General features: G+C 42.7%; 1 protein-coding gene across 10 annotated transcripts in view; it reads right to left on the reverse strand.

The window, feature by feature from the left end:
* Window positions 1-27,630, reverse strand: part of TTC7B (tetratricopeptide repeat domain 7B) — a 253,786-nt gene that overhangs the window by 158,244 nt on the left and 67,912 nt on the right. For 7 of the 10 annotated variants that reach the window (XM_042990364.1, XM_042990367.1, XM_042990370.1 and 4 more), the window contains one exon: window positions 15,527-15,648. In XM_042990364.1, coding sequence (XP_042846298.1) covers window positions 15,527-15,648 — 122 coding nt within the window. Of the gene's footprint in view, window positions 1-3,194; window positions 3,621-6,645; window positions 6,797-14,851; window positions 14,876-15,526; window positions 15,649-27,630 lie in introns of those variants that run through there. The other 3 variants (XM_042990375.1, XM_042990372.1, XM_042990373.1) reach the window with 3 other exon arrangements.

Consider the following 27,630-nt stretch of genomic DNA (forward strand, 5'->3'; position numbering starts at 1 on the left):
AATGAAGGCCAATAATGACATTCCCAGATAAACAAAGAGTGAGGGAATTCTCAGCTAGGGAATTCTCACACCCAATATGAAATTTTAAAGGAAGTCCAGACTACAAGGAAATGACAACAGAGGGCAATTTGAATCCACAGGACAAAAATCAGTAAGAGTACCAGGAATGTAAATATAGGGGTAAATATAAAATATTGTATGAATACATTTTTAAATCATTTTAAACTCCTATAAAAAATAAGATTGTATAAGGGAATACCTATTTTCTGCACTGTTGTGTTTATAACATAGAGAGACATTAATAGCACAAAGAAGGGAGGAAATGAAGCTATATTAGAGTCAAGTTGTAGATTTTAGTAAAATTGAGTCAGCGTTAAGCTGAAGTAGACCATGATCATTTAAGATCTACATTGTAATTCATAAAAAATCAACAGAAGAGTTAAGATGTAATACTAAAAAGTATTTGCTTAACACAAAAGAAAGTGATAGGGAGAAACAAAGAATCAAAAAAGATGCCAGACATATAGAAAAAAAGCAAGATGCAGACATGAGTCGAATCACATCAACAGTTACATTAAATGGGAATTGAATCAAAAGGCAAAAATGTTTATACTAAATTAAAAAAGCAAGATCCAACTACATGCTATCTACAAGAAATATATACAAGTAGTACTTTACTCCAAAGACACAAACAGGTTGAAAATAAAAGGATAAAAAAGATACACTATGTAAACAGTAACTACAAGACAGCTAGTATGGTTATACTGATATCACATAAGACAGTCTGTAAGTGAGGAAACATTACCAGAGACAAAGAGGCATTTATAAAGAACCTACAGCTAACATGTTATGGTGAAAGACCGAATGCTTACTTCTTAAGATCAGGCAGGAATAAGATAAAGATGTCTACTCTTATCACTTCTCCTCAGCTTTGTTTTGGAAGTTCTTGACAATGCAACAAGGTAACAAATGGAAGTAAAAGGCATACAGTTTGGAAAGGAGGAAGTGAAACTGGTTTTATTCACTGATGATGTGATGCCGCATATAAAAATTCTAAGGAATCTATTAAAAAATTTACCACAACTAATTAGTAAGTTTGGCAACATCACAAGAAACGATATTGAAATACAACAATATATCAACAGTATATCTATATGATAGCAAAGAATAATCTGAAAGTGAAATTAAGAAAATAATTCCTCAGGAGGCCTGGGTGGCTCAGTCGTTAAGCGTCCGACTTCGGCTCAGGTCACGATCTCACGGTTCATGGGTCTGTGCCCCGCATCAGGCTCTATGCTGACAGATAAGAGCCTGCAGCTGCTTCAGATTCTGTGTCTCCCTCTCTCTCTGCCCCTCCCCCACTTGCATTCGGTCTCTCTCCAAAATAAACATTAAAAAAAATTTTTTTTAAAGAAAATAATAATTCCATTCACAATAGCATAAAAATGAATAAAATAATTAGAAACAACAATAAATGCTTAACTTGCACAATAAAAGCCACAAAAAATTCTTGAGAGAAATTAAAGAAAATCTAAATAAATGAAGAGATCCTGGATTGGGAGATTCACTATTACTTTTATGGCAATACTCCCTCAATTGATCTAGAGATTCACTGCCAACCTTATCAAAATCCTGGCAGGCTTTTTTTGTAGAAATTGACAAGCTGATTCTAAAATTTATATGGAAATGTCAAGGACTGAGAATAGCCAAAATAATTTTGAAAAAGAACAAAGTTAGAGAACTCACACTATTTAATTTCAAAACTTGCTGTAAAGCTACATATTCAAGACAGTGTGGTATTGGCTTACAGACAGACATATAAATCAATGCAACAAAACAGAGATTCCAGAAATAAACCTTTAGATTTATGTTCAGTTAACTAATTTTTTTACAAAAGTGTCAAGGCAATTTAGTGGGAAAAGAGACTTTTCAACAAATGATGGTTGGACAACTGGATATCTAGATACAAAAAACTTTTTTACTCAGACCCTTACCTCACACCATACACAAATATTAAAGCAGATTACAGACCTACATGTAAAAGCTAAAACTAGAAATTTTCTGGAATAAAACATAGGAGAAAATCTGTAGTCTTAGATACGACACCAAAGGATGACCCATAAAAAGAAAAATTAGACTCCCTCAAAATCAACTTTCCTCTTTAAATGACCTCATTAAAAAAAATTAATACAAGCCACAGACAGGCAGAAAATACATGCAAAGTATATACCTGATAAAAGACTTGCATCAAGAATATATAAAGAAGTCCTACAACCTGATAATAAGACAACACAGTAGAAAACCAGGCAAAAGATCTGAATAGATATTTCATACAGAAGATATAAGGACAGCCAAGAGGCACACGAAAACTGCTGAACCTCATTAATCATTAGGGAAATACACATTAAAATCACAATGAGATACCACTAGAAACCCACTAGACTGGCTTTAATTTGAAAACTGACAACACTAAGTGTCAAAGAGGATGAAAAGAAGTTGGAACGCTCCCACGTTGCTGGCAGGAATGTAAAATGGCACAACCACTTTGGAAAACAGCTTGGCAGTTTCTTAAAAAGTTAAACACAAACTTATATGACCCATCAATTCCACTCCCATGAATCCATCCAAGGGCAATGAAAACATGTCTACAGAAAGACTTGTACATGAATGTTCATAGCAGTATTATTCATAACAGTTAAAAAGTGCAAGCAATCCAAACGTTCATCAATTGGTAAATGAATACACAAAAGATAGCATAGCCATGTGATGCAATAACTATTTAGCAATAAAAAGCAATGACCTACTGAGACTTGCTACAATGTGGGTGCACATAAAAACCATGCAAAGTGAAAGAGGCAAGACACAAAGGACTCCATATTCTATGATTTCCTTTCTGTGAAATGTTTAGAGAAGGCAAATCCATAGAGCCAGAGAACAGATCAGTGGTTGCCCGGGGCTAAGGGTGGGAATGGAAACAAATACGCATGAACTTTTTAGGGTGATGGAAATGTTCTAAAGGTGCCATGTGCCGATGACTGCACCACTGTAAAAATTTACTCAAAGCAATTAAACTGCAAATTTACAACAGGTGAGTTTTTGATATATATCTATAAAACCTAAATAAAGCTGCTAAAAAACATAGCAGCTTGCTTTATGATAACTCTTGGCTATCTCCCTCTCCCCCCAACGTTTACCTTTTCAGTCTTTTGTCTCTTGTGTCACTTCTTGGTCAATTTCCATTCCACGCTCTGCAGTTTCCCCTCATTGTGGGGCCCAGTCCCGGCAAAGAGCCCACTGGTCCATTTTCAAGTCTTCAGAGGGGCCACACTGCTCCAGCCCCTTAGACCTTACTCGGCAAAACCCTCTCATTTTTAACCGCTGATCCCAACTGGCCTGCCAAGCTGTCCAGCCAACTCTTGTTGGCTATTTTAAAGTCTCTTACTCTCAGGTCCATCAGACGCCCCATCGCTTCCTTCTGCATTCTCCTACACAAATGCAAGTAACATGCTAGTCCATAGCTGTCGGGAGTTGTCACATCAGCTTGTACCTTGGTGTTCACGAGTATACCTTGGCATCTGGTTCTGTTATAAATGTTGTTTTGGGTTTGCTGCCTGGTTACGGTATCTTTAAAAAAAAATGTTTTTTAATGTTTATTTATTTTTAAGAGAGAGACGGACAAGGTGCAAGTGGGGGAGGGGCAGAGAGAGAAGGAGACACAGAATCCGAAGCAGGCTCCAGGCTGTGAGCTGTCAGCACAGAGCCTGACATGGGCCTCGAACTCAGGAACCATGAGATCATGACCTGAGCTGAAGTCAGACGCTCAACCGACTGAGCCACCCAGCAGCCCCTAGTGTCTTTTTTACGTGGATATGTGAGAAGATTCAAAAGCCATGCGGCCCCTGTTGTCATCACTTTCCCAGATTTCTTAGCTGCCAATCGTACCTTTCCCTCTAGGAAGCTGACAAATCCTTCAGTCTGTGGAGCTGATCAAACCTTGGTATAGAGCTTACTAAGTGCCAGACACTGTTCAAGCACACTATTGTTACTGAACCCACTTAATCTGCTTAAACAACACATGAATTAGCACTATTATTATCCCCAATTTACAAATAGGGAAACTGAAACAGAGAGGTCAAGAAACTTGCCAAGATCACAGTGCTGGTGAATGTCTCTATAAAATCTAGAGTCAGTGCTCTTTAACCACTAGACAATGCTGCCTCCAATGAGCGTATGAAATGTATCTGGCCTGATAGATCTAGCATTCACCTCTGACTAACACCCCTGTCCCCCCAGTCCTTCCTAAGATGGGAAACTGTAACCCCTCCTTCAAAGACCAAGTTCAAATGTCAATTCTTCTAAGAAACTGGATGAGCTCACATAGGGAGGGTGGCGGCTTCTTCCTTCCTCCCCCTTCTCTTCTCCAACCCATCCCTTTATGATTGTGCTTTTCACCAGGTGTTAAAATTGTTCGTCAACATCCTTGTCTTCCCCATGGGCTCGGAGAACAGTTTTTATTCGTCTCCCATCCCAGAGCTTACCCTAGCGATGAGCGCCCAGCAGGCTCTCAATAAACATTGATGGAACTGAGTCGGCAATAGTTTTTTTTCTTAAAACTAGCTCAAAATGTACTTGAAAGCAACATAATTGCATCTTTTTTTTTTTTTTTTTTTTTTTTTTTTTTTAAATCTGTAATTCAGAGGTTTTACCAAGTCTGGCTAATGAGTTTTTCTGGGGCATTCTTCAGAAGAAACACAGCATCTGATTCTACTGATATTTTAGCTGCTTATTTCCAACATGCATAGATTGTTGCTTCTGATGCTAATTGCCAGGGAGATTCAAAGGAGAACCAGCTACCACACCCTTCAGCCAAGCACCTGCCAGCACAGAGAGGATATGGGAGGAAGAACTAGCAGAAGGAAGGTACCATGTGTCTGTGCCAGGCCTAAAGAATTACCACCAAACTCACAAATAAACAGGAAAAATTCAAACCTAAAATAGAGAGGAAAGTGGAAAAACCAAATGTCAATTGAAAAGAAATAATTCATTAATTTTTAAAAGTCTGGTAATTTAACAGGGGCACCTGGGTGGCTCAACTGGTTAAGCATCCGACTTTGGCTCAGGTCATGATCTCACAGTTTGGGGGTTTGAGGCCTGCGTCGGGCTCTGTGCTGACAGCTCAGAGCCTGTTGCCTGCTTCACATTCTGTGTCTCCCTCTCTCTCTCTGCTCCTCACACGCTCACGCTCTGTCTCTCTCTCAAAAATAAACAAACATTAAAAAAAATAAAAAATGAAAAAATAAAAATCTTGTAATTTAACAGAGAGCTTTGCTATGAGAAAATACAATTATATCGTAGATTTCCTTGTTGGTGTACAGATCTATGGCAGATATTGCCATATAAATATAAATATACAAACATAAAGGCAGATATTTGTAAGAAAATTTATAACCCCGCTCGTTTTCAGTAGAAGGTTCTAGTAGTTCCTAAGAAAAGTCAGAAATTCTGCAAAGATGCCTTTGTCATTTTCTGGGCTTTAGCTCAATCTCTCTCTGCCACTCTAAGACTTGACTAAAAATACCTCTGAGAAAAAAAGAATGGAGAGAAACACAATGATTTAAAAAGAAATAGGTAGGAAGTATCCCTTGAAAGAGCTGGGGACCCCATCCCCTCCGACCGTGTTCTCGTGTAAAGTATTAATGCATTTGACACCGAAACCAGGGAAAGAAAACAGCGGCTTAATGAGTTTGCTCTGGCCAAGAGCCAGAACAGGGGTGCTGCCTGTGTCCCCACCCCTCTCCTTCCCATCCACCCTCCTTCCAGGGCTAATACCTCTGGACTTGCTCTGTGGCATGGATATCACTAAACCACCAGGAAAGCTTCCCGGAGTCTGACAGGCTCAGAGAGGGTAAAATTTGGCTTCCTTCTTGACCAGACAGGATGCGAATTCCTCTTTCCCAACACACATGTGTCATTTCAACAGTCGGCCCTTGGGGGGCCGCGTACAAAGGCCACACTTAAAATACTCTGACGTGCTTCAGTGTCCAACTTTGCCCCAAGAAGTTTCAACTCGAAGAGTTCCTTACTTGAAAAATGCGGGTCTGGGAAGTCCTGGGAGCAAACTTTCTCAACAACTAAACCACTGAAGACAGTCATTCTCGTCCCTGCTGTGGGAACTCTGGACTCCCATCCAGACGGGTGCATATGAGGCTTCCGTGAGGAGGCCTGCAGTCACCAAAATTCCACTAAGCTAGGAGCACTAAGCTAGGCCAGGGCCTGCTTGAGACCTTTCTTATAGTTAAGCCGCCGTTACTGCAAATATCCTCCAATCCCAGAGGTAAGGAGGAAAGCAGAGGTCCCAAAGCTTTACCCAGAAAATGTATTACTTCCTACTGAGGTCAAGGAAGTTATCTGATGCCTGGCCCCCTCCACCCTCCTTTAACAGAAGGACATGATATGCAGAAAGACCTAGATGAGGAGAGAACATCTCCCTCTTTACCACCGAGAAGCAGTTAACTGGGGCAGTAAGTTCCATTGAGCTCTCGATAAATATATGCTACATCACCTAATTTTAAGGTAAGCACACAAACGTCAGGCATCTGTGAGCCATGGCTATCTCAGCTGAAAACAAGAAGCTCATTTACTCACTCGTTCATTCACGTACAGCTCTGTACCAGACACTGCTCCCCACACAAAAGAGAAACTTCTGCCCAAGTGGAACGTATATTCTAGTGATGGGAGACAGACAAATTAGATAAGAAAAAAAAAAAATACAATTTGAGCAAAGGGTTAACAAATTCCCTTCCTCGTCTGCTTGAGAACTTGACCCGAGGTTAACTTTCCAGTTCTGTTTCCCAGGAAACCTAATAAAGATAAAATGTCAATTATGTTACCAGGCAACATTGCTTATGATAAAAGTGACCCCTGATTGATAACTTGCATCTGGACTGGAAGGAACCATATACATCTGACGAGGATGTCGTAGCTTGGGCTTCCTCAGATGTGAGGGCTTAAAACTGAGGACCTCCCTAGGGGAACCCTGAGTACTTGGGACAGATCCCGTGCCCACTAATTGCGAGGCTCATTCTCTGCCCCTTGATGGGGGAGGGGCAAATACAACAGCTGCTGGGTGGCCATACGGACTGCTGAGACCATGATTCACAAAGAAGAGAAACCCCTGACGTTGCCCTGCTGGCAATTTACGATCCTGTTCTGGATTCTTCTATCTAGATGGGTGTCAACTGTGGCCTGTGAAAGTCTTGTGAGTTAGAGTGTTTTTCACTGAACCTAAGAAGACCCTGGGGAGCACTGTGTATAGTATATTCGATGCTGGTTAAACGCTAAGGAGAAAAAAAGACAGAAAAAAAGGATGGGTCCGTTGGGCAAGCCGCTTCTGAAGATCCCTGCAGGTCTAAACAATAAGCACCACCCCCCCAACCCTTGACTTTGCCACTTAGCTGCCACGCAATGATTTATCTTCTCAGGCTTCTGCTCAGTCACTCCCTCAGGAAAACCTCCCCTCACCACCAAATCTAGGTCAATGTCATTTCAAAATGGACTCCCACAGAAATGGGGACCTTCCCTTCTGAGCACTATCTCAGCCCTAGACACCCAAGAATAGAATGATCGAATTTCTCTCCGGGAGCAAGGAGCAGGTAGGGCTGCTCACCATTTTATCCTCAGGTAAATATCCTCAGATATTTATGCTGGCAGAACAAGTGAAGGTCACAACACATCATCTGAAACCAAACAGAGGTGGGTAGTGTTCCTGATAGCACTGATACCACCAGTGTGTGTTTTTCTGGGCTATCCCCATCCAGAGCATGACCCAAGAATTGTTCTGCAAATATTGCCACTGCTATCAGTAATTCCCAGGGGGATCAATCTCCAGTCATATCAAGAGGTATTGGGAATATTAAAAAAAAAAAAAAAACCTGTTAACTTTGATTGTCAGACATTATATTGTACAACTATCTCTTTCAGGAAAACTTGCCAAGTGAAAGGGTAAATTTTTAAAAATTTAAAAATTAGCGTTGTCTTTGTCCTATTTCCGAAGGCTTGACTCACTGGGAATTTTTATTTTCCTGCTGAACTAGAAAGTCCATAGGGATCATTTGTGTGCTTAACCCTAGCTCCTAGCCCATGAATATTTGATGGATGAATAAATAAGTGAATGAATAAACAAATAATCTCTCCCTCCCCTCCTGTCCCCGTCAAAACAGAAAATCACCAAGAGACAGATCTATTGCAAAGAACTGAACTAAACTCATCTACTAGCTCATGTTCCAGGGAACTCCAATTCTAAATGGTGCCTGAAAGGAGGCAGCGCACAGCCGGTCAAAACCATGTGCACAGAGGCCTTTATGAGATGCAATGAACTGCCGGTTAGTTCACCGGTCCCTCCCCTTTCAACCCTCCCATCTCAGCACTTTGGAAGCCTAAAATGACCTACCCTCTTCCACTAAAGCCAAGGGCAGACCAACATGGGCGCACCTCCCTTGCACTCGTAAAGCTTTCGGACAACACAGGGCTCCAACATTCATTGTGAGTACATTGAAAGCAATTACCTGTTCCCTATAATTCATTCCCCATAATTCATCACTGAAAGTGGTCCTGGGGTTTCATAATTAAAACTGACAAAGATTCCTTTGTTTCCATACTAAAGTTCTGATGGCATTAAGGGATTAGCCAGACCTAGTCTACATTTAAACAAAACAGAGAAGATTTGGCTGATGCATTCTGTTACATAAATAATTACATCTCGACTGGCTTTTAAAGGTCCTTGTTTTCTAAGTGTAACGCTTTCCTCCAAGCTACGCTGCCCAGTGCACCACTGTCAAGAACAGAGTACCAACTGGGCACGGTCCATGTGGGCCAAGTGGTGAGAGAACAGGACTGGGTGTCAGGAGGAGGTCCAAGCCCCAGCTGTGCCACCAACCGGTTGTGTGGTTTAAAATCCTGCTGCCTTATCTACTGACTGTTTTCCCAACCAAAATGTAAACTCCACAGGGGCACTGACTGGGTCACACCTGTTCTTAGATCAGTGTTCGGCATCAGTAAAGTAACCCAGTAAGGTTCTCAATACACATTTATTAGATGATACTGAACGTGATTTCTCTGGCTCTCAGATTCCCCATCTGTAAAGGGCAGTGACTGAAACAAATGTGCTCTGATAAGTCCCCAGATTTCCAGATTCTATACCCCGCCATCAGTTCAACTATTATGGAAATTTTCCTTAGCAGGGAAATGACTCGTGTGACGTGCTCAGGGCAGTGAGCTAGGTTGACCAAAAGTCCTCCGGACCGAGTCTGTGACTCTCCCCTTGCAACTGCTTCAGCCACGCAGAATCCTTTCAGATTCTGAAACACGCCAAGGCCTTTCCCGAGTCAAGACCACTGCGCATGCTGGCTGCTCTGCTTGGAATCCTCTTTCTCCTGCTGTTGGCAGGGTTACCTCCTTCTCACGGTCAAGCCCTGGGCTCAGTGTCTCCTCCTCGGCAGGCCTGGACTGACCACCCTACCCAAGCAGGTCCTCTGCTCTGTGCCTCCACTGCACCCACTCAATGCCTGATACTTCTTCCAATCTGTAATTGCACACATCGGTTTCCCGGTTTATTATCTGTCTCCCTCAGTCGACTGCATCCTCCCTGATAGCCTGGACTATGTCTCTTCTATTGGCCAATGTAGTACCAAGCCCAGTACTTGACATACAGCAGAACTCAACAAATACTTGTCAGATGACTGGCCAGATCTATGGCGTGCCAGGCCCTATGCTGAGAGGTTTACGTGAAAATCCACAGATCTCTACATAAACCCTCACTCCAGCCGAATGTATACGATACTGACTAGAGTTCTAACTCCATAGTTCTACCAGCTATTTGGGAGGTAGCCCTGGCACTCCCTAGTCGATTTGCATTGACAGCATTTCAAGTGCACGTCCTCAAAGCTTTACTCCCTTTACAAATCGTGAGGCTGTCTCGACATGGCCGCTTTCCTATTTGCTTTTGTGGCAACCTGGACCTTGCCCTGGCAACTCACACAAACTATCCAGAAATTGCTTGTTTTAATTCCTAACTCCCCATGGGACTGTAAGTTGCAGGAGGGCAGGGACATTGCCCCTCCTTTTCACCAGCACCTAACTCAGATGGGGCCCGTTACCTCACAGGTATGCAATAATCCTCATTAAACGAATGAACAAATGACCTTGCTGAGTGAATAAATAAATGGGCCTAGAAACTCGAGCTCACTTCCGTTAAAGTAATCAGGTGTCCTCCTTCATTTCACAACCTTTAAAGTTACTTAAGTTTACATCTTTTTTTTTTTTAACGTTTATTTTTGAGAGACCTAGAGAGATAGGGCATGAGTGGGGAAGAAGCAGAGAGAGAGGGAGACACAGAATCTGAAGCGGGTTCCAGGCTCTGAGCTGTGAGCACAGAGTCTGATGCAGGGCTCACATCCACAAACGGCAAGTTCATGACCTGAGCCGAAGTCAGATGCTTAACCGACTGAGCCACCCAGGCGCCCCTACTTAGGTTTACGTCTTAACCTTTTCTTTTCTCCTACTATCTCCTAGAGTGCAGGCCCATTTCCTTCTAATCTCTGAATCCCTGGAAGATCGTCACGGACAAGAAGTTGATACACAGCTTCCTGGAAATGTATCTGAATTCTCCCATGTTCCCCGTTGGCTTCTGATACAAAAAAAGTCATGTGCGGTTTAAGAAGGGAAAACTTCAGACCACTGCAGGTGGGAAGACAGCCGGCATGCCAGCTAGCAGGCAAAGGTGAAGGCCAAGCTGCTTCAGCGCCTGGGGAGATGGTGCATACAGCACGGCCCCCCTGGCTTCCTGGCTGGCCCCTTCCCCATGGTCACATGGGCCGTAGGAGTCTGTCTGCCTGTGGCTGCTATCTGGGGACCATAAACACAGGAAGCACCCTACTCAGCAGCCCGTGGGACACTGCAGGCCTCTCTGCCCCTTTTTGGCCTGCTGATTCTAGGCTACAGTAAGCCAAGCTGAACAGTTACAAAGGGCACCAAAATTACTGGGGAAGTCTAGGAATCTTTAAAGCCAATGCACAGTGGTGATTAGCGGTCTATTTGATTGCCTGTAATAACAAAACTCCAAAAAGGCGCTCTACACCGCTTTACTCCCCGGTGTGGCCTCAAGCATCTCGGGGAGCTCAGAGTCTGACCACAGGCCTGACTTCCCACCTTCTCTGAGTCGGGGTCTCCCAGGTACAACTCCAGGATGCGCTCTAGCAAAAACTACAACCCACAGGCACGCCTCCCAGGTGTCGCTGGTATTTGCCTTGTTTTAACTTGTCCCCACCCTCCCTGAAGTAAAAGAAATTCAGAGCCAGGGAAAACACACACTGCAATCCGTTTTGCTCAGCCAGTACCTCTGACATGGCTGACACAAAGCAGAGCCACTTGAAATGTCCTTTGCTGACCTCTGTTTATAAAAGATGATCAAATATTCCTAAAACAGCATGTAATCAATAACTGGAATCCCAAAGCCAAGCTTCCCGGAAGAGCCATGGGGACTTAAGAGAGGAGAATCATTTCTCTTCTCCTTAGAAGGCTGAGGGGAGGGGCACCTGGCTGGCTCAGTCAGAAGGGTGTGCGACTCTTGATCTTGGGGTTATGAGTTCGAGCCCCCATGTTGGGTGTAGAGATTACTTAAAAATAAAATTTTAAAAAATCTTTCAAAAAAAAAAAAAAAGAAGGCTGAGGGGAGCGCCAGGCTGAGATCCCCTGTGCTGCCCAGTGAACACCCGTTGCTACCGCATCAGACCAGTCACCCCACCTCCTTTCCCTAAAGCACCAAGGCCATCGGTCATTAGTGCTATCCAAGCTCACTGATAACACATCTTGAGCACAGCTCACCCAAAGCAGCAGTCACAAATAAATGCCCTTCCCTGAAAAACGTGTGGTGTGAGCCTCAGCAACCAAATGAGTGATGGCTGCTTCACAAACTCCCGCTTCAACTTGGTTCCACTTCCTGCTGGAAAGTCGGCTGGGCACCATCATCACCAGAAATGACAACTTAGCGCCTGCCGCTCGCCTGACGCCCTACAAAGAGCTTCCACGTGCATTTTCTCACGTGTGCGTTACCTCAGCTCTGTGACATAGGTGGGATTACGCCCATTTCACAGATAAAGAAACTGAGACCCAGTGAGAAGAAGGACTGGCTCCATCCAAGTCCAAGGCCTCTGGCTCCCACCCTCGCTGCCCCTCATCCGAGCGCCAGCCTAGGCAAGGCCCTCCGAGAACCCACGGAGGGAGCAGTCCTGGTGCTTGAAGGCTAACACTCTCTGATCTCACCCTCTGCAGAGGCTGAGCTACCCACAGGGTAAGAACTAGATGTGAAACAGACGGGGCAGTGTGGCGCTGGGATGGCCACCAAGCATTCTCTCCCTCCAGGAGGAAAGAGGCTGCAGGAAGGGCCAGGGGAGAGGAGGACAGAGGAAGAAATGGTGACCTGGGACATGCTCTGCATGAGACATGAGGAAAAATGTGATGAGAAAACCCCAATCAACAGCAGAGCCTGGGAACTGTCCCCTGGCAATGCCTCGTGCTTGGGTCCAGCGCTTCCTCCCAGGGGGGCAGGATGACGGCAGACCATGCGCCGTCGGAGGGTCGGACCAAGCGTCTCCACACACAGACAGACCTTCCCCTGTGTGGCACAGGGCTGGAAGGACTGAAGGCAGAACGGCAGCCAGGTCACCGTGTTCTCGTGGGGTGACCTACAGCGCCAGCCTCACGGGGCGGCAATGCCCAGGAAAGAGCGAACACTGTGAGGGTCAATGATGACAAAGTAAGAGCCTTGGTGAACACAACGACATCCCTGGGATCCAAGGTCTGGAGCTCAGGCTCTTTCTGAAAGAGACCCAAGTTCACTGGTTTGGCACTGACTCTTAGAAAAGATGGGAGAATTACAAAAGTATAAAGTTGATTACTAAAACTCATTAAGTCCTCAGGGACGACAACTAAAAAGCTGAGGGCATCTGAGTATATTTCTCTTTTTTTTTAAGTTTGTGTATTTATTTTGAGAGAGAGCAAGAGAGTGTGAGTGGGGGGAGGGGCAGAGAGGGAGAGGGAGAGAGAGAGGGGGAGAGAGAGGGAGAGAGAGAGGGAGAGAGAGAGAATCCCAAGCAGGTTCCACACTGTCAGCACAGAGCCCGATGCATGGCTTGAACTCACGAACCATGAGGTCATGACCTGAGCCTAATCAAGAGCTGGACGCTTACCTGACTGAGCCACCCAGGAGCCCCTAAGTGTATTTCTAAAGAAAAAGATCTGCTTTATCGATTTCCATCTCTTATTATGAAGCTCTTCTACAGTACATTTTCTTATCCTCACAAATCAGTCTAACCCTGTCCATTATATCCTTCCAGATACATATTTTTCAGGGGCAGAAAGATGAAAAGGAGCAAACACATGAGGAGATGGGATGTAAGAAGCCACTGGTGCTTAGGGACAGCAGCTACCTCCGGATGTCCCCACCTACTCTGCAGAGACCCTAGCTGCAGACGTCCACTGACAAATGACCCAGGTCTGGCTTTTGGGCCCTGAGAAACCCACTGCTCTAAGTCAGGTGGTGCTGGAAGCACTGGACATGACCAAAAGCTCCAGCTGCTTTTTCTCTTTTCATCCACATTTTGTGGTCCCCTAACTGGCCTTCACCTCTATCCACCCCAAAGTAATCTCTCATCACTGCCGCACAATCCCAGCCTTCAGGAAGCTGCAGCTGGCAAGGACCCTCTGGAGTAGCTGGCCAATCCCATCACTGGTCTTCAGAGCCCAGACAGAACAGCAAGACGGCAAGAAAGGAGAAGAAAAGGCTTCAGAGTTAAGCGGTCTCTTCACTTTGGCTACGTCAATGGGGATCTCCTTGAACTTGGGTGAAACAAAAAGAGAAATGAGCCGGTAAGCAATCCCTGGCATGTAATCCATCATCTCGTGCAAACTTCTCATCGTTATTATTTTTTAGTTGGACTCCGGTGGACCACCAACATTTCAGGGCAGGAGGCCAGAGCCCAGTATGACTGGCTTCCTCCTCAATGAATAGGCTTCAGATGAAAACAAATGATCCAGCCCACCCTCACCAATCCTACACAAAGCATTTTCAATAGCAGGTATCGGTTTGGCACCTCTGAGAGCCCCAAGGGAATGCATTCACCCCTCCAGACTTGCATCTGGGAGTTAACCACACACACTTACAGGTTAGAGGGAGGGAGAGCAAGGTCAGGGTCTCTCTTTGATGACCACCACTTATTATTAAAAGGGAGAAGAAACAGATCCTCAAAAAAATATTCCATGCTCCCTCCCTTCTCCCTCTATTTATAACATCATTGGAAACAGAACTAAAAATGGAGCTTAGGGGACATGCACTATTGCTCAGATGATCTCAGTCAGTGGAGGATGAGATCAAACTTGAGAGCATCTTCTTGGTGCCAAGGCCTCAAGACAGTCCAAACCTTGGGGTGTCCTTGCGGCCCTTTACAGGCCGTGCCAATCTGAATCAATGGCCTTTGGAGCCAAACAGGCCTTCTCTACAAACAGTTTAACAAGATTTGGAAAATAAGCATTTACGCACAACAAACAGAAGATGGATGCGTGTGGCTTTGAGCCCCCAGGCAGATGAAATGCCTTTTCCATGAGCTACGCCCCCAAGGTTTGAAGCTGTTAAAAATGAACAGGGAGCAACTCCACTGTTCATTTATCCCAAGGCTGGGACCTGCGTCCCCTCTGTCGTTCAAAGTTCTACGTGACTATTCCTAGAGGAAGGGGGATGGGCCCCTAGGGGCCTCCCGTGCCCAACCCAGGAGGAGCTACGGAAGAGCCAGATACCTACTGTTGGACTTCATGTACATCTATCCTGCAGCACAAGGTCAAAACAAGGGACAGCTGAAGAGATTTGGAACACAATCATCGCATTTCTTGTAAGAGCCACACAAAAAGGAAAACCACCACCAAATGCCTTAGACAGCTAGCCCTCGCGTGCCCTTTCCAAAGGCAGCTCAAATGGAAAGTGTTCTTGTGTGGCCTCAGAGCCGCCCCCACGTTCATAAAAACTGTCCGATATTTGGCAAACCCAAGTCTCTGGACTGATAAGCCATTCAAGGGACAGTGACCCTGTGTGCTGGGATTTCCACGTCATGAACTTGTCCCCCAAAAGAAGGGGGAGGCCTGTGTGCAGAGCCACTGCCACAGAGAAAGGATGGCATAAAGCAGGCTCCCGTCGGAACCCCCCCCCCCCCCGCCGACTCCCGCTGGGCCGGTGCTTCGTTCATGTGACTCATACCCATACAGCCCTCCTTCCTCCCTCTCCCACCTTCAAACCTCATGGCAAAGTGAGAGAGCCGGGGGAGAACAGACAAAAGAGCCTATATCCATTATTCTAAAAAACTATTCCAATCGTAGTTCATACTTAAAATTGCTTTGTTACAATAGCTAAACCGGAGACAGCACTGTAAGGCTTTCTATTTTCCTTCTTTAGGAACCTGATTAAAAAATGAAGAAGGCTTACCCATTTTTGAAATAGAGGACATGGGCTCTCTGAAGTCCTGTTTCTAGGAAAAAACCTAGTTCTTGATCGTGGGGAGCAGGGCCAGGCTTAGGGCTTCTGTTTTGAATATTGGTAAGTATTACCTAGAAGGGGAGAAAATCGGAAAACTAATCAGATCCACATCCAAGCCTCGTCCCTTCAAACCGCATGTCTACACGCGCTGCACGACCTGACAAATCACCTTCCTCATGCACACACCGGTGCATCAGGGCTGGTGCAGAAGCGAGTGCAAGGATTAGGAGAGCCGAGAGAATGGCACCTAGGAGACAGGGCATGTGTGGCCCTCCTGGTGAGGATGGCTGAGGACTGAAGGGTGCTGAAGGGTGCACGGTGCCGGGAGAAGAGCTGAGGCGGAGGGTTCTGCTGGATGCCAGGATGTTGACAGAGTCTGGGTGAGACAGAAACAGGTCCCAGCAACAGGCGGGAATAGTCATCAGCTACCAATGGCCGACGTCACAGACAGGCAGACCGAAGCTTCAGCCCTACATAAGCTTGATGAACTCAAAAAGGGTGGAGCCTAAGAAGCACTATGATTGGCATTGGCCCCAGAATTCCCTAGGGAGGGCGAACCCTCTAAGCTACAGAGCCAAGGTTACGGACTCTCGAGGGGAGAGCCGAGACAAACAACCTAAGCTCTCTCTCTCCCCAGACTTGATCTTTTGTCAACAGACAGAGAGGTTTTAAAGGTTTAAACTTTTAGCCCCGGCAAGAAAGACTGCCAAGTAGCAGGATAAAGACCTGTAAGTTGAGTGGGTTACAGTGACATGTAAACACATATCTACTATTACAGAGGCTACTCGCCTTAAACTGGCAAGTCGAATAAAGCATTTCTCAAACAGAAGCTACTTGTGGCCCATTTAAAAACCATACAAGTGTTCTCCAAACATGTTGTCCACGTTTGCTGACAGTCAGCAGCTCCCCAAAGACCCAACTGTTAGCCACGCCCCAAAGCTCTTAGAGGTCTCGACATTATTCTCTGAATGGAGTTGAAGCGATTGCTGGATCTCTAACTCTCGAGCTTTGGGAAACAGAAAAGAAAGCACACAATGAACAGATGTTGTGGAATGAAATCCAGGCGGGCAACCCTTGCATTTGAACAACATCCCAGCATCTTCTCGAAACTGCCTGGCTCCTTCCCGACTTAGCACTTGTCTCTGCAAGTGCTAAGAGGTGGGTGTTCCTCCTACCCTGCGAGCCGTCAGTTTTGGCTTCACTGCAGGCTCCTCCCCAACATCCTGCAAGTGCTGCGGATGCACAGAACGCGGTCTCTTGTAAGTCTCTCCTCAAGATGATCTCATCCGTTCCTCTGAGCTTCAGAAATCATCTCTATGCTGCCAACTCCCAAATTTATCCTCTCTGCTGCAGACTTTCTCCCTCTGAATCCCAGACTCAGATATTCAACGGCCTCCTTGACATCCCTACTTTGGGGCCCAATAGTTAGCCTTCGTGTGCTTTCAAAAATAGTTTTTTAATTTTTTAAAAATGCCATGATTATCTTAAAAAGCAAAAAAACCAATTCCGTACAACACAGAAAGAAAATTAAAAATCATCTCAAAATATCCCCCCTACAGAAATAACCAGTTAGCATGCATTAAACAACAATCCAGATGTCTCTATACATACGTATCAAGGGAAGAAAGATAAAAATCATTTTACAAAAACAGATTGTATTATATAAGCCAGTTTTAAACTTAAACCATTAGAATTAATTTCAATTGAATTTAACAGGAAAAACTAAAATGTGATCAGAGTAATCACTCAACTTCAGAAAAGTGTTTGTTTGTTTGTTTGTTTGTTTGTTTGTTTGTTTGTTTGTTTGTTTTAAGCACATAGTCATTAAAGGCCTGGGCACTTTTCCTAAAGTTAAAAATGGATCTTGTATTTATTATGTGTGTGTGTGTGTGTGTGTGTGTGTGTGTGTGTGTGTGTAGAAAGAGAGAGAGTATAGATACAGATACAGATATATCTTAACAAGTTAAGTCTTTTGATCCAAAAAGGGGGATGTCTTTCCATTTGTTTAGATTTTCTTTAATTGCTTTCAACAGTGATTTGTAGTTTTCAGGGTATAAGATTTGTACTTCTTTTTATTATCCCCATGTATTTTCATCTTTCCGATGCTATTATAAATGGAATTGACTTCTTAATTACATTTTCAGATTGTTTATTGCTAGTGTATAGAAATAAAAGTGATGTTTTTATATTGACCTTGTATTCTATAATCTTGCTGAAATCATGTATTAGTTACAATAGGGTTTGTGTGTGTGAATTCCTTAGGATTTTCTGTATGCAAAATCATGTCATCTGCAAACAGAAATAGTCTTACTTCTCCCTTTTAATCTGGATGCCTTTTATTTTATATTGCCTAATTGTATTGGCTAGAACCTCTACTACAATACTGAATAGAAGTGGTGAGAAGAGACATCCTTGTCATGCTCCTGATCTTAGGGGAAAAACATCCAATCTTTCACCATTATATATGTTGTTAGATATTGGCTTTTCATAGGTGCCTCCTTATCAGGTTGAAGATGTGAACTTCTATTCCTAGTTTGTTGAGGCGTTTTTATCATGAAAGGATGTTGGATTTTGTCAAATGCTTTCTCCACATCTACTGAAATTATCATTATCATGTGGGTTTTGTCTTTTATTCTATTGATATATTATATATTTTTTAAAATTTTTTATGTTTATTCATTTTTGAGAGAGAGAGAGAGAGAGAGAGCACACATGCAAGTGGGGGGTGGAGCAGACAGACAGAGAGGGACAGAGAATCTGAAGCAGGCTCCAGGCTCTGAGCTGTAAGCACAGAGCCCGACACGGGGCTCAAACTCACAAATGTGACATCATGACCTGAGCCGAAGTTGGACGCTTAACCGACTGAGCCACCCAGGCACCCCTCTATTCATAAATTATATTAATTGATTTTCACATGTTAAGTCAACCTTGCATTCCTGAAATGAATCTCGCTCAGTCAAAGCATAATCCTTTCTTTTTTTTTTATTTAAAAAAAATTTTTTTTAACGTTTATTTATTTTTGAGACAGAGCATGAACGGGGGAGGGGCAGAGAGAGAGGGAGACACAGAATCGGAAGCAGGCTCAGGGCTCTGAGCCATCAGCCCAGAGCCCGACGCGGGGCTCGAACTCCCGGATCGTGAGATCGTGACCTGAGCCGAAGTCGGACGCTCAACCGACTGAGCCACCCAGGCGCCCCAAAGCATAATCCTTTCTATATGTTGTTGGATTCAGTTTGCTGGTATTTTGTTGAGGATATTTGCATCTATAGTCATATGAGATATCAGTCTCATAAAATGAGTTAGGGAGTGTTTTCCTCCTCCTCTGTTTTCTCGAAGTTTTTATAATATTGCTATAATCACTTCCTTTAATGTTTGGTAGAATTCACCAATAAAGTCAACTTGGCCTGTAGTTTTCTTAGAAGATTTTTAATTACAAATTCAATTTCTTTAAAGATATAGGAATATTTGGGTTATCTATTTCTTCTTGAGTGAGCTTTGGTAGTTTGCATGTTTCAGGGAATCTATTTTCTGTAAGTGATCACATTTACTGGCATAAAGTTGGTCATAATTTTCCCTTACAATCTTTTTTTCTTAAAGATTTTATTTTTTAAATAACCTATGTACCCAATATGGGGCTTGAACTCACAACCCGAGATCAAGAGTCACATGCTCCACTGACTGAGCCAGCCAGGCACCCGTTCCCTTACAGCTTTTTAATACTATGAATCTGTAGTACTATTTCCTCTTCTTATGGGTTCATAATTTGTGTCTTCTTTCTTTAACTCTTCCAATCTTGTTAACGGTTTACAAATTTTATGGATCATTTCAAAGAATACATTTTTGGTTTCACTGATTTTCTCTACTGTTTATCTGTTTTCTATTTTACTGATTTCTGTTTTGATCTTTATTATTTCCTTCTTTTTGTTTGCTTTGGCTTTAATTTTTTCTTCTTTTTCTAATTTCTTGATTTGGAAATTTAGATCACGGATTTGATTTTTTTTCCCTTCTAGTATATGCATTTAATGTTATAAATTCCTCTATACATGTTGTTTTAGACATTTAGAAGCTCTACTTTAGGTACATACATTTTTAGAATTACAATGCCTTGTTGTTAACTGACCCCTTTTTAATGTAACATCTCCCTTTATCTGTAATATTCCTTGTTCCAAATTTAACTCTCTGATGTAATACAGTCATTCTAGCTTTGCTTTGATTATTGTTTGCATGATATATAATTTTACTTTTTGTCTACCTATATATATAAATTTTAAATAGTTTTCATATAGATAGCATATATTAGGCCTTGCATTTGCATCCAATCTGAAAATCTCTTCCTTTTAATTCTTTAGACCATTTACATTTAATGTACTAATTGACATGATTGGCACCATCTTGCTAGTTGTTTTTTTTTTATTGTCTCATCTGTTGTTTGTTCCTTTTTTCTCTCTCGTTCTGCTTTTTAGATTGATGTTTCCAATTCATTTCCACTAATGACGGGTTAATTGTGTTTGTGTGTCCATCCATCAGTCTTTCTCTCTCAGCTGCCCAACTATAGACAATACAGCTCTTTAGCTCATCATAATTCATGTTCAAATAATATTACACTAATTCATATGTAGCATAAACACCTCATGCTATGTATTTACATTTCTTTCCCCATCCTTTGTGCGATGGTTGTCACACCTTTTACTTCTATGTTATATATCCCACAATATGTTGATGCTATTATTGGTTTAGGTGGTCAATTATCATCTTTTTTTTTTAATGTTTTATTTTTTGACAGATAGGGTGTGAGTGGGGGAGGGGCAGAGAGAGGGGGGTAGAGAGGATCCAAAGCAGGCTCTGCGCTGACAGGCTGACAGCAGCAAGCCCGATGCGGGGCTCGGACTCATGAACCATGAGATCATGACCTGAGCTGAAGTTGGACACTTAAATGATTGAGCCATCCAGGTGTTCCAAATGGGTCAGTGTCCTTTTTAAAAAATTAAACAGAAGAAAAAGTCTTTTATATGTATGCTCATTATCACCATCTGTGATGATCTTCACTTTGTTATATCTATTTGTATTTTCTTCTGCATGATCTTCACTTTGTTATAGCTATCTGTATTTTCTTCTGCTTGAACTTCTTTACCATTTCTTGTCATGCAGGTCTGTTGGTAATGCATTCTTTCAAGTCTTGTTTGTCCCAGAAGAAACAGAAAGTTTTTGTCTTCTTTCTTCTGAGGTGTTTTGGAATTTTTCATCCAGTACTTTAAGGTTATCTTTCTGATGTCTTTTAACTTACCGAATTTCTAATGATAAGTCTGCTGTAACTATTACCATTACTGTTCTGTATTTAAAGTTTCTTGCACCACCTGGGTGGCTCGGTCAGTTAAGCATCCAGCTCTGGATCTCAGCTCAGGTCTTGGTCTCAGGGTTATGAGCTCAAGCACCGCATTGGGCTTCGTGCTGGGCCTGAAGCCTACTTAAAACATAAATAAGTAAATAAGTAAATAAATAAATAAATAAATAAATAAATAAATAAATAAATAAAACAAAATTTCTTTTTCTCTGGCTTCCTTCAGGATTTTATCTTTGATTTTCAACAGTTTAACTACAATACGTCAAAGTGTATGTTTCTATTTGTCCTGGTTGGTGTACTCAGATTCTTGGACATGTGGTTTGTTGTGTTTCAGTAATTTTGAAAAACTCTTAGCCATTTCTCTTCAAATATTTCTTCTCTCTTCTCCTTTTGAGACACCAAATACATACATGATAGTTTTTCCACAATTCTTGCATGCTCTGTTCTAATTTTTTCCTCACTTTTTCTTTCTTTTTGTGTTTCTGTTTGAATAATCTCTGTTAACGTATTTTCAACTGGAAGATTTTTTTCCTAGTTGTGTCCAGTATTCTAACAAACCATCAAAAAATGTCTTCATCTCAGGGCACCTGGCTCGCTCAGTCAGTACAGCATGTGACTCTTAATCTCAGGGTTGTAAATTCAAGCCCCTGTTGGGGATAGAGATTACGTAAAAATAACATATCAAAAAAAATTTCTTCTTCTATTATATGCTGCTTTGTTATTTCTAGCATTTCAATATTACATTTTTATCGTTTCCATCTCTCTGCTGAAACTCCCACCTCTTTATGCATGTTGTCTACCTTTTCTACAATATCCTCTAACATATTATTCATTGATATTTTTCAGCTCCTACCTGATAGTTCCAACACGTGGGCCATTTCTGGGTTTGGTTTATTGCTCTTCACAACAGTTTGCTTATTCCTGCTTGTGTGTGCATTTGTGTATATATCTGGTATTTTTAAATTCAATGTTGAAGATTATGTGTAGAAAAACAGAATGAGGTAAATAATATTTACACCTGAAAATGGGCACATTTTTTCATCTAAAAGGCAACAACCGGGGGGGACTGAGCCAATGCAGTCAGAGGATGAAGCTGGGCTGGGTTTTGTTGTCTCTATAGTTACTTCCAAAGTACCACAGATTGCAAACTCCTCAAGTAGTGGGCTACTAACTTGTGCTTACTGTGGGACCTGGTATGCCAGAGGGTTTTCCTCGGTGTTTCTGTTCCAATTTGTTTTCAGCAGTCCCTGTGTGCTTCGGCTACAGAGGGGATTTCTCTCCAATTTCATGCCCCTTTCCCAGCAGTATTCTGCTGTTACTCGTTACTTGGAGTTGTGTTTGTTATGTGGCTGGTGGTGGGAGGGGGAAATTCTTGCTTTTCCTGGTCCAATTTCAGTCTTAGGAAGGTTCTATACACCTGGAGCTCAGGGAGAAGACTCTTCCTCAGGGGCCCCTTTCTGGGCACCTCCTTCCTACCTTCTAGAATGCCTTCTTGAGACAAGAACTGCCTAACTTCCACCCCCAGGAAAACTCTGAGCATGATTAAATCTCCAGAAGTCCAGGGTCACTCCAAAACACAAATCTCTAGTTGTCCTGTCTTAAGAAAGAACATAATCCACCCAGCTGCCCAAATCGGACACTGGGGGTGAGCCTGGACACCCTGCCACTCTCTCACATCTAATCTATTACCACGTCCCTTCTAATTGTTTCTCAAATATGTCTCTATCTACCCATTAGTACAACCATTACCTCCATCTAAGCTACCATCACTTCCTGTTAGATTTCTACACTAGTCTCCTAAATGGAATCTCTTTCTCCTTTTCTTCCTTCCCACTTTCCACAAGCAGCCTGAATAACTTTTCTCTAACACAATCTGGGTCTTGTTACCTTTGTCATCTTTCTCACCTTTCAGGTGTCAGCTTGATTGTCACCTTCTCAGAAGGGCCTTTCCTAGCCACCTAACATCAAGTAGGTCTGCCTCTGTTATTCCCTCTCAAATCATCCCATCCTTTTCCTTCACTGCGTTTATTGATGTATTTTTTTTTTTTTTTTTGTCTTTGAATACTGGCTGTCTCCCTCCACAGTGCTAAAACTTCCACAAAGTCAGGGCCACATCTATCTCATTTGCTAATACATTCAGTGCCTACTGCAGTGTTTGGTGTAGGGTAAGCATTCAATATACAGAACAGATAGATAGATAGATAGATAGATAAATAAATAAATAAATAAATAAATAAATAAATAAATATGTAGCGAATGAATGAATGAATAAATTTGCAAGACCAATCAGAAAGGCAGGGAAAAAGGCAATACGAAGGTAACCTAGTATGCATTAGGTATTATGTAGGTACACAGGCTCTCATTTATTCCCCCACAAAAGACCACCGAGATACACTATCCTCTCTTCGCTGAAGGAGACAGCGAGGCTTTGTCCCATTGAGTGAGTTGCCCAAAATGCGCAGCTAGCCCGTGTTAGAGTTGGTGCTGAAACTCAGGTCCACCTGACTCTGCAGTCCAGCTCCTCCACCTCTGTCCTCTTCGTCTGTGTTTGCTTGCAGAACAAAGTTCAGAAGACAAGAGGTCAGAGCTGCCAGGATGAGGCTTTAGGTTATAAGTGGGAAGAATGGGAAAGACACAGCGGGGAGGCAGAGAATAACTTAGCTCAGCTAAGCACCTTAAGTTTAAGCACCTTGGATTTCATCCCGTCTTCACAAAGAGCCTCTAACACATGGGCCTGGGCAGGAGCACTGTTTGGCATGTCAAAGCCACCACTTCCTCTGTGGATAAACACTTCCCTGCAAGAAGACTGCCAACAAACCCTCTTCACAAGTGCAGTCTGCTTTGGCAAAAGCATGCACCTAGTGACTGCAGAAGCATGACAGTAAGGGGGCAAGGCCGAAAACTTTAGGTCAAAAGACCCAGGTTCAAGATCATGTTCTGATACTCCTCACCACTGTGGACTTAGGACAATTCCTTCAATCTCTCAGACCTTCACTGTCCTCATCTGTGTATGGACATAATAATATATACCCGACATAATGGTTATGAATTGTAAGGGGGAAACTTAATAAGCACACAAACATTTTAATCTTTAATGGGCATGTATTTATGAATTACCTTCAAACAGGAAAAAATAAGGGCATTTTCTACATTTTCTACCACTTTCATTCTTTTAACATTGCTTTAGAAAAACTGGAGATGGGGGAAAGATGTGGAGGGACGGCATGAGAGGGATAAGACGGAAAATATTAGACAGGAGGAAACAACAACAAAAATCACTCCTCTGCCATGTATTCATATTCTTAGAAAAATGAAAAGAATCAATTCTATTTTTACAGAATTCAGGACTGTGGCTAATAACCCTATGCTGCCACCCTTGTCAGCCTTTAAAATTCAGCTCAGGTGTCCTGTCTTTCAGGAGCCCTCCCTGACCTACCATGCTGCTCCACCAAGACCCTTCTCTGGGCTTGCAGAGTCTGCTGAGTGTTCCCCACCAAAACACTGCCCACACTGGTTACAGACCTGTGTCCTCACGAGATCATCCGTTTCCTAAGGACGTACTCTGTGGCTTATTAATTCCAGTGTCCCTTGTGTCAAGCACACTGCAGAGCACAGAAGGCACTCGGTAAATGTTGGTGTAAGTGAACGAAAAAATTAATAGCACTGCTATGCGCGAAAATATAATTAAAAAATAATGATCCTATTCACAAGGCAATACAAATGGAAAAGATCTGGGAATAAAGTAAATTGACTACAATCTGTGAAACAAGAAGTCTTACAAAACGGAAAGTGGTATCATGGTCATAGATGAGTGAAGACTAGATATGATTCTCCAAATCATGTATAGGGTTCATAAAAATCCAACCAATCCCAACAGGATTTTTCTAGAACTCAACAGAATTATTCTAAAATTCACCTAGAAGTATCATGAGAAAAGAACAAGGGATATTCTGAAAAATAAGACTAATGCGTAGTTACTAATCCTTTCAGATGTTGAAACTCATCATAAAGAAGTACTTATTAAGTAGTGTCATATTGGTGCAATATAAGATTAGGAGAACAAACTAGGACAGCCAGAAATGACTGTTGTATCTAAAATTTTATTGAATGACTTAAAATATATGACAGAAAATGTGAAAAAAAAAAAGATCATCTCAAAGCAGCAGTGAAATTGGAGAAAAACGGTAATTTAGAGTCATATCTACATCATACAACAAAATAAATCCCAAGAAGATTTAGAAATTAAAAGTTGTTTTCAAAAACATGGAGGGGCGCCTAGGTGGCTCAGTCAGTTGAGCATCTGACTTCACTTCAGGTCATGATCTCATCGTTTACGAGTTTGAGCCCCACGTCGGGCTCTGTGCTGACAGTTCAGAGCCTGGAGCCTGCTTCAGATTCTACTTCTCCCTCTCTCTGCCCCTCCCCTGCTTGCACTCTGTCTCTGTCTCTCTCTCTCAAAAATAAATAAACATTAAAACGATTTCTTTAATAAATAATAAAAATATGGAAAATGGTTGAAAAAAATGTTAAATCCTGGAGGGGGTTATCCCAAGATTTCAGCTTTTTTTTTTAATATGAAATTTATTGTCTAATTGGTTTGGTTCCTTTATTTTGAGAGAGAGAGCAAGTGAGGGAAGGGGCAGAGATAGAGGGAGAAAGAGAGAATCCCAAGCGGGCTCTGCACCATCAGCACAAAGCCCGATGCGGGGCTCGAACTCATGAACCGTGACATCATGACCTGAGCCAAAGTCGGATGCTTAACCGACTGAGCCACCCAGGTGCCCCAATGATTTCAGCCTTAAAACAATGAGGTACATGTAATTTAAAAAATCAGATTCAACTATATACAGATTTAAATTTTATAAGCAACTTGCAAACGGAAATTTACTGGTTGGGAAAATATTCAGAGCAAACATGATTAAAAGGCTAACATATTTATGATATAAGACTTTATTCAAATTATCAGAAAAAAAAAAACTTCATCCAAAAATTGGACAGGAAGTAAACACAGGCAAGAAAGGAATGTTACTAGGTTAAACATAAAGTTACCAGTTTCCACTCCTAAGAATATACTCAAGAAAAATGAAAACATTGCCCACATAAAATCTTATATGTGAAAATTTATAGAAGCATTATTATAACAGCCAAAACCTGGAAGCAACCCGAATGGTGAATGATAAAATGCTGGACAGTATATCCACAAAATGGCACATTTGTCGATAAAAAGAAATGAAGCACTGGAACGTGCCACGAGATGGACGAAGCCAAGAAGCCAGTCATAAAAGACCACAGGTGGTAGGGTTCTACTTGAATGAAAAATCTAGAATATACAAATCTATACACACCGGGGAGACCGGAGGCAAATGGGGAGTGAGTGCTAACGGGTACAGGGTCTCTTTTGGGGGTAACAAAAATGTTCTGGAATTAAATATTGGCGAATGGTTATACAACTCTAAATATGTTCAAAAGTACTGCATGGTATCCTTTAAAATAGCTGTTTTTTCAAAAATCGTTAACATTTATTCATTTTTGAGAGAGACAGCACCTGAGCGGGGGAGGGGCAGAGAGAGAGGGAGACTCAAAATCTGAAGCAGGCTCCAGGCTCTGAGCTGTCAGCACAGAGCACGATGCGGGGCTGAAACCCACAGATGGATGGTTTCCTTTAAATAGGTGAACTGGGGGCGCCTGGGTGGCTCAGTCGGTTAAGCGGCCGACTTTGGCTCAGGTCATGATCTCGCGGTCCGTGAGTTCGAGCCCCGCGTCAGGCTCTGTGCTGACAGCTCAGAGCCTGGAGCCTGTTTCGGATTCTGTGTCTCCCTCTCTCTGACCCACCCCCCCCCCTTCATGCTCTGTCTCTCTCTCTGTCTCAAAAATAAATAAACGTTAAATAAATAAATAAATAAATAAATAGGTGAACTGTATGGTAGGTGAATTATAACTCAATAAAGCTGTCATTCAAAAAGAGACAAAACGCAACCTGGGAGTAGATGGACAAAATTTCAGCCTGACTGATAGTCAAAGGAACGCAAACGAAAACTGCAAGCAAGGTCCCATTTTTCCACCTAGCAGATCAGCAAAATAACCTTTACACAACAGCAAGCCCGTTGAGAGTGCAAAGCAACCATTATGCTCCCAGAGCGCCGAAGGGAGATGTTAGTGTGACTCGTAGGGAGCCAATGGACACAATATGTAGTTAATGAGAATGTCGAAAATATCTCCACTTGCAGGAATCTGCCGTCAGGAAACAACGAAAGCAAAGGGGGAGAGGTCCCCGCAGGAAGCTGTCATCGCCACGTTATTTACAACAACGGGGCAGACCCGGCAGTAAGCTGATTCTGTCAGAGAGACCGGCCACTCGATGAAATATTATTTGGCCATGAAAACATTCTGAAGTCCCGACATAATGTTGAGTGACAAAGGACAGATACGAAACTCTTGAATGCCACGCAATTACGAGGGGAAAGGCTGGCCGGGAACACACGAAAATTAAAATCAGCTGCTGTTCTTTTCCGGTTTCCAGACTTTTCTACCTCTGCTTCAAGTGTGTGTGGCCTCCTCTCCCAGGCAGCCAGACGGCAGGCCCACAGTCAGAGCACATTTACTGGCTAGTCAGCCTCTCGACGTTTCTTTAAGGAAGCAAAGTTCGTAAGCTACGAACAGTCACCTGGTGCTCTGGCCTGGGTGGAAAGGCAGGCCGTGGAGAGGCGGAGGG

This window comes from Panthera tigris, chromosome B3 (assembly GCF_018350195.1).
Source record: "Panthera tigris isolate Pti1 chromosome B3, P.tigris_Pti1_mat1.1, whole genome shotgun sequence".
NCBI lineage: Eukaryota > Metazoa > Chordata > Mammalia > Carnivora > Felidae > Panthera > Panthera tigris.